At 57.9% G+C, this 6,148-nt stretch overlaps 1 protein-coding gene across 1 annotated transcript; it reads right to left on the bottom strand.

Annotated features, from left to right (window-relative positions):
* PCNA (proliferating cell nuclear antigen) lies at positions 1-4,675 on the bottom strand. The gene is made up of 6 exons (XM_064175730.1): positions 4,388-4,675; positions 3,727-3,824; positions 2,774-2,841; positions 1,677-1,871; positions 657-780; positions 1-533 (listed from the first exon to the last, which is right to left on the bottom strand). Exons 1-6 carry the CDS (start codon positions 4,606-4,608, stop codon positions 451-453), a joined length of 789 nt encoding a protein of 262 aa, XP_064031800.1. The 5' UTR covers positions 4,609-4,675; the 3' UTR covers positions 1-450.
* Positions 4,676-6,148: the final 1,473 nt, after the last annotated feature.

The following is a 6,148-nucleotide window of genomic DNA, read 5'->3' as shown; positions in this document are numbered from 1 at the left end:
TAAAACCCAAACTGCATTTTTTATTTCCACTTTCCAAGTCTCAGTCAGAATTATCAGCCTCAGGAACAAAGAGATGGAGTCAGGTGATATAAACTGGCAGCAGAATTAAACAGCAGCCCCCAGACAGCTTTGGGTGACCCTCACCTTGAGTTCAGTATCACATCCCTTTCTCTAAGACAGGATGAAGGGAGTTAAGATGCTCCACCTCCAGACAGCATCTAAGAGAGGATTGGAAGTACAGAGATAACTACAGAAGAAAAGCTAACCCCAAAACACAACAGAATTTCCAGAGTATAGGAAAAGAGGAAGTGGCAAAGTATTTACAAAGCTATCTACAGAGCAGGCCTGGCAGTGCTGGAAGGATGCTGCTGCAAGGCACTGGACTTGCTACCACCACCATTTCCTTCTCAAACAAGAGCTGACCACATCTGCCCCTCAGTCCTCCTCCAGTTAAGAGCCTTCTTGTTGGTCTTCAATCTTTGGAGCCAGGTAGTACTTTAAGTGTCCCATGTCAGCAATCTTGTACTCCACCACTGGAAAGAGAGGAAACAGTGTTGAGAAGGGGCTGCAGAGCAGGTGTTCAGTCAGGAGCAGCTGTAAGGCAGCTCCAAGGTGGCAGCTTCCTGCCAGGTTGCCCAAGAGCTGCTTCTACTTACCAAGAGGGACATCTGCAGACATGCTGAGTGTTACTGTAGGTGACAGGGGGGTGGCTTTGGTGAAGAAGTTCAAGTACCTCAGGGCAAAGGTCAGCTGGACTGGCTCATTCATCTCTATTGTGACCTAGGAAGGCAGCAGCCAACTTAAGGGCAGCCAAGGTTGAAAGCTGCCTCAAGTAACTGAGGCATCTCAAGCACAGGCAGCCAGGGGCATTGCTCACTCTGCCCTGCTGAGCACTGCAGGCCTGAAGCTGGCAATGATTTGTGGACCCTGATCCATAGACCAGAGAAGCCTTTAAGATTCAGCCCAACCATTCTGTAACTCTACCAACCCCTGACCCTCAGCACATCTCTGGCTTTGAAACACTCCAGGAGTGGGGATTCAACCACCTCCCCAGGCAGCCAGGCCTCCCTCTCAGCTGCTCCTCCCCAGCCCTGTTCTCCAGACCCTTCCCCAGCTTTGCTGCCCTTCTCTGGACCTGCTCCAGCTCCTCAATGTCCTTCTGGGAGTGAGGGGCCAAAAACTAAACCCAGGATTTGAGGAGTGGCCTCAGCAGTGCCCAGTCCAGAGGGACAATCCCTGCCCTGTTCATGCTGCCCACACCATTGGTGATTCAAGCCAGGATGCTGGTGACCTTCTTGGCCACCTGGGCACTGCTGGCATCAACCAGCACTCCCAGGTCCTTTTCCACTGGGCAGTTTGCAGCCATTTTACTGCAGTCTGGAGCCTTCATGGGCTTACAGTGACCCAAGGGCAGGATACAGCCCTTGGCCTCATTGAACCTCATCCCATTGGCCTTGGCTCATCAATCCAGGCTGGCCAGGTCCCTCTGCAGAGCCTCTGACCCTCCAGAAGGCTCAACACTGCCACCCAATTTAGTGTCATCTGCAAACTGCCTGAGGGAGCCTCAATGCCCCTGTCCACATCAGCCAGCTTCAGCCTCCGGCAGGTCAGAGGAATAATCCTGTGAGCAGAAGCTTCCCACTAAAGACTTCAGCAACTGTGGACATGGAACTTACAGCTTCTTCCTCCTTGTCCACATTACTGGTCTGTGACAGCTTGATGTTGCCATTGCCCAGCTCCCCATTGGCAGAGAACTTGACCCCATCCTTGGCACAGGAGATGACGACAGCGTCCCCGATGTGGCTCAGGTCCCGGCAGATGCGCGCGAACTCCGCAGAGGGCATCTTCACCACGCAGCTGTACTCCTGCTCCTGCCAGGGAGGTGCCACCAGTCAGCATCTACCAGCAGGCTTCCTGCAGGCACCACACCTCTGCTTGTCTGGCTCTTAGAGTCACAGGATGGGATGGAAGGGACCTCCAGAGCTCATCCAGTGCAATTCCCCTGCAGTCAGCAGGGACAGCCTCGGGTTTTCCAGAGCCTTTGTTGAGCCTCACCTTGAGTATCTCCAGGGATAAGTCCCAACCACCTCCCTCCCTGGGCAACCTACTGCAGTGTTCCAGCACCTTCATGATGGAGAACTTGCTCTTAACATCCAACCTACATCTGCTCTGCTCTAGCCTGAAGCCATTGCCCCTGTTCCGTCCCTGCAGGCCTTTGCAAATGGTCTCTCTGCAGACTTCTTGCAACTCTTTAGCCACTGTAAGGCCATTATTAGGTTTCCCTGGAGCCTTTTCCAGGCTGAACAACCCCAACTCCCTCAGCCTGTCCTGTGGCAGAGGTGTTCCAGTCCCCTGATCATTTTCATGGCCCTCATCTGGACCCATTTCAGCAGGTCCATGTCCTTCCTGTGTTCAGGGCTCCAGAGAGGATTTAATCAATGCCTATAAGTATCTGAGGGCTGCAGGTCAGGAGTGGGGCACAGGCTCTGCTCACTTCTTCTGGCAGTAGCTCCTGTATCTGTCCCGGGGCCCTTAGTGCCATGGTTAGCTGACTGGATGGTGCTGGGTGATAGGTTGGACCTGATGCTCTCCAACATGGTTAATTCTGGGGATTCTGGAATTCCCTGGGATAGGACAAGAGCTGGGCTCCAGGTAAGGTCTCACCAGAGCACCAAGGGAAGCTCTGCCACACACTCAGACCCTAAGTCTGATGTGAACATGGGGAAACATCCATTCCAAGAGAGCATCATCAGTCCTTTGGGCCACTACTTACTGGAATTCCAAGCTGCTCCACATCAAGATCCATCAGCTTCATCTCATAGTCAGAAACCTTTTCCTGATCTGAAGAAATAAACCAAGGGTTTCAAAGATGTTACTGCTCTGAATTTAAGGTTTTTCTCTTCCCCCAGTACAAATAAGCCATGGGAGGCCCCTTCTGACCCAAACCATTTTATGATTCCATGACAATAAAACCCTTGTCTAGAGTTATAAGCCTCAAAGTGACCCAAACAGCACTTTGTAGGCTCTAAGAGGACATTAAACCCCACCAAGGGCATCCTTATATAGTCTAAAGAAGTGTCTCTTGTAGAAATGAAGTTGACTAAGGTTACACAGAACCCCAGATTGGTCTGGGTTCAAGAGACCTTTAAAGATCATCCAGTCCAACCCCTGCAGTCAGCAGGGACATCCCCAACCAGAGCTGGTTACTCACAGCTCCCAACAACCTGACCTGCAGTGGTGTGCCAGGCATGGGGCAGCTCCCACCTCTCTGAGCAGCCTGGGCCAGGCTCTCAGCACCCTCAGTGTCAAACATTTTGCCCTCCTCTCCAGTTTGAAGCTCCCTCTTCAGTTCAACCTCCCCCCTTGGCCTGTCACAAGAGGCCCTGTTCAAATGTCCATCTCCAGCTTTCTGATCATCCCCTGTAAGAACAAGAAGGTCTCTCTGGAGCCTTCTCCAGGCTGGACAACCCCAGGTCCCTCAGCCTGGCCTCACAACAGAGACGTTAGAGCCCTTGGATGGTTTTTGTGGACTCACTACAACACATCTATGTCCTTCTTGTGCTGACACCTCCAGCCTGTTTCAAGAGCTCAAGTACCAGGCAGCCCCTCCCTTTCCTGAAGCCTTTAGAGTCCTTCCCTTCCTTTCTCCCTCCTGCCTATGAGCAGCTTAGGAGATCTGCCTAAAACCGTCAGGGTTGGACAGCGGCTCCCAAATCCGCCACTCACTTGGCGCTTCGAACACGAGGGCCAAGGTATCGGCGTTGTCCTCTGCTCGCAGCGTTATGATGTCCTCGTTCCCAGCGCACTTGAGGATTTTGGACATGCTGGCGGGAAAAGCGCAGGTCAGCCCCGGAGCGGCGGCAGCGGCCGTGGCCGTGTGTAGCGCAGAAGCATTGGCGCGGCCGCAGCGGCGGCGGGTACGGGGCCGGCATGAGCGAGCGGCGGCAGACGCCCGCGCTGGCGGCAGTGAGCCGGCGGGCAGCGGGAGGGTGCTCAGCCGCAGCTCCCGGGCTCGTTTCCCCGCCGCATCGCCGTCCCCAGGCGGCGGGACGAGGGCCGGGGCCGGGCCCCGCCGTGGCGGGCAGCGTCCGGCGCCCACCGCTCCCCGCCGCCCTTTCCCGCCACGCCGAGCCGCGCGCTCGGCGCCGCCAGTGACGTCACGCCCCGCGCGCGCCGCGAAAAACGGCGCGAGAGCGCCGGGCAAAGTGGGGGAAGGGCCCAAAAAAGGCTCCCGGCGCCTCCCGGGCACGGCGAGGGCAAAGGCGGACACTCGCCCCACATCTTCCCCTGGGCCCGGCGGGCCCCACTCCGCTCAGCGCTTCGGCTCCCGGCCCGCTACTCCACCCTCGTCCCAGCGCCCGCAGAGGGGAGCCGCGGCCGGCCTCACCTGGAGAGGTTGACGCCCATGGCGATGTTGCGGTCGCAGCGGTAGGTGTCGAAACCCTCGGAGCGCAGCGTGAGCTGCACCAGAGAGACGTGAGAGGAATCCATGCTCTGCAGGCTGATGCCGCCTGAGCCCAAGTCCCAGCAGGCCTCGGTGATGAGATCCTTAAGGGCCTCCAGCACCCGCTTGAGCACCGAGCCCTGCACCAGCCGCGCCTCGAACATCCTGGCAGCAGCAGCAGCAGCAGCAACACAGAGGCAGCCCAGGCGCGGGACCGGCGGCAGCAGCAGCAACACACAACCAAGCCGAGCGCAGGACTGGCGGCCGACAGCGGCTGCCCGCGAAACCGCCCTTATATAGCCTCCCCGCCCCGCCCACTGCCGCGCCTCAGCCAATCGCCAGCGGCATTCCTCTTCCCCTGCGAAACCTACCCACGTACATATGACAGCTCCCACACCAAGTTCCAGCCAATCCCAGCGCAGCTCTTTCCCTTGATCCCGCCTCTCCTCCCGGCGGCAGCAAATCACCATGCAGATCACATCCGGACTGTGGCGCGCTCCGGATCCGCGGGGGTGGCCGGCGGGGCCCGGACCGGGTCGCCGACGATGGGAACCGCGATGGGCCCGGGCACGGCAGGTCCCTTCTGTCCGCCCGCCGCCAGCATCGCGGGGCCTGCGCATAGGGACAGCTCGGCGAGCCTGTCATAGAGTCGTAGCATGGCGGAGGTTGGAAAGCTCCCCTGGAGATCCTCCAGTCCAGTTCCCCTGCTCCAACAGGGGCACCCACAGCAGCTTGCCCAGCAGCACAGTGCCCAGGTGACGTTGGGAGCTCTCCAGATAAGGAGTCTCCACAACCTCTCTGGGTGGCATGCTCCAGGCCTCCAGCACTTTCATACCAGAGGAGTTTCTCCTGTTTAGGTGGCATCTCCAGTTTGTGCCCATTGCCCCTTGTCCTGGCACCGGGCACCACTGGCAAGAGCCTGGGGCCACTCCAGCTGAGGCCTCTCTAGGGCAGAGCAGATGGGGAGAAGCACTTCCCTTGACTGGTTCACACCCCCTGTGACACACTGGAGCATTCTTGGCCACCAGGGCACATTGCTGGTTCAGGGGCAACTTCTCCAGCACTCCCAGGTCCTTCTCTGTGGAGCTGCCTCCCAGCAGGTCCCCCCTCACATGGACTCCTGCAGGAGATTGCTCCTCCCCAGGGGCAGGAGCCTGCCCTTGCCCTGGTTGAACTTCATGAGGTTTCTCTCCCCCAACTCTCCAGCCTGGCCAGGTCTCACTGAATGACAGCGCAGCCCCATGGGCTGTCAGCCACTGCTCCCGGGGTGTACCAGCAGCAGCCTGAGGGCTCACTGTATCCCTTCATCCACGTCTTTGCGTGCCAGAATCAACCAGGTTCGAAGAGACCTCCGAGCTCATCTAGTCCAACCTCTCACCCAGTCCTACCCAACCATCTACATCACGGCACTAAGTGCCTCACTGAACTCAGCGATGACCGGAGCATCACCAGGAGCCCCCAGCTAGACTTCATTTGTCCGATCCTAACCCTCCGAGCTCTCCCGTTCGGCCGGTTCCCCACCCGCCTCCCTAGTCCACGCACGCTTCCTAAGCGGCTTCCCTGCGAGCGTGTCACGGGCGGCAGAACATCGCAGCTCATGACGCCTCCCCTCAGACACCCGCTCCCGGACGGAACTCCAGACCAGAGTGAACACCACCGACAACTACAACAAACTCGTTACGGTTCTCCAGCGCCCGTAAGCCT

Source organism: Pogoniulus pusillus, chromosome 42 (genome assembly GCF_015220805.1).
Source record: "Pogoniulus pusillus isolate bPogPus1 chromosome 42, bPogPus1.pri, whole genome shotgun sequence".
Lineage (NCBI taxonomy): Eukaryota > Metazoa > Chordata > Aves > Piciformes > Lybiidae > Pogoniulus > Pogoniulus pusillus.
The sequence above is the reverse complement of the archived record's forward strand: the minus strand, read 5'-3'. Positions and strand labels throughout refer to the sequence as shown.

Bases quoted from the DNA above. Each gene is read 5' to 3' on its own strand.
- PCNA (XM_064175730.1), bottom strand. From the start codon at position 4,608: ATGTTCGAGGCGCGGCTGGTGCAGGGCTCGGTGCTCAAGCGGGTGCTG. The intron at 1,872-2,773 runs GTAAGTAGTGGC...CCTCCCTGGCAG, and splicing joins TGGAGCAGCTTGGAATTCCA to GAGCAGGAGTACAGCTGCGT. The intron at 781-1,676 runs GTAAGTTCCATG...CTGCCTTCCTAG, and splicing joins TGGACAAGGAGGAAGAAGCT to GTCACAATAGAGATGAATGA.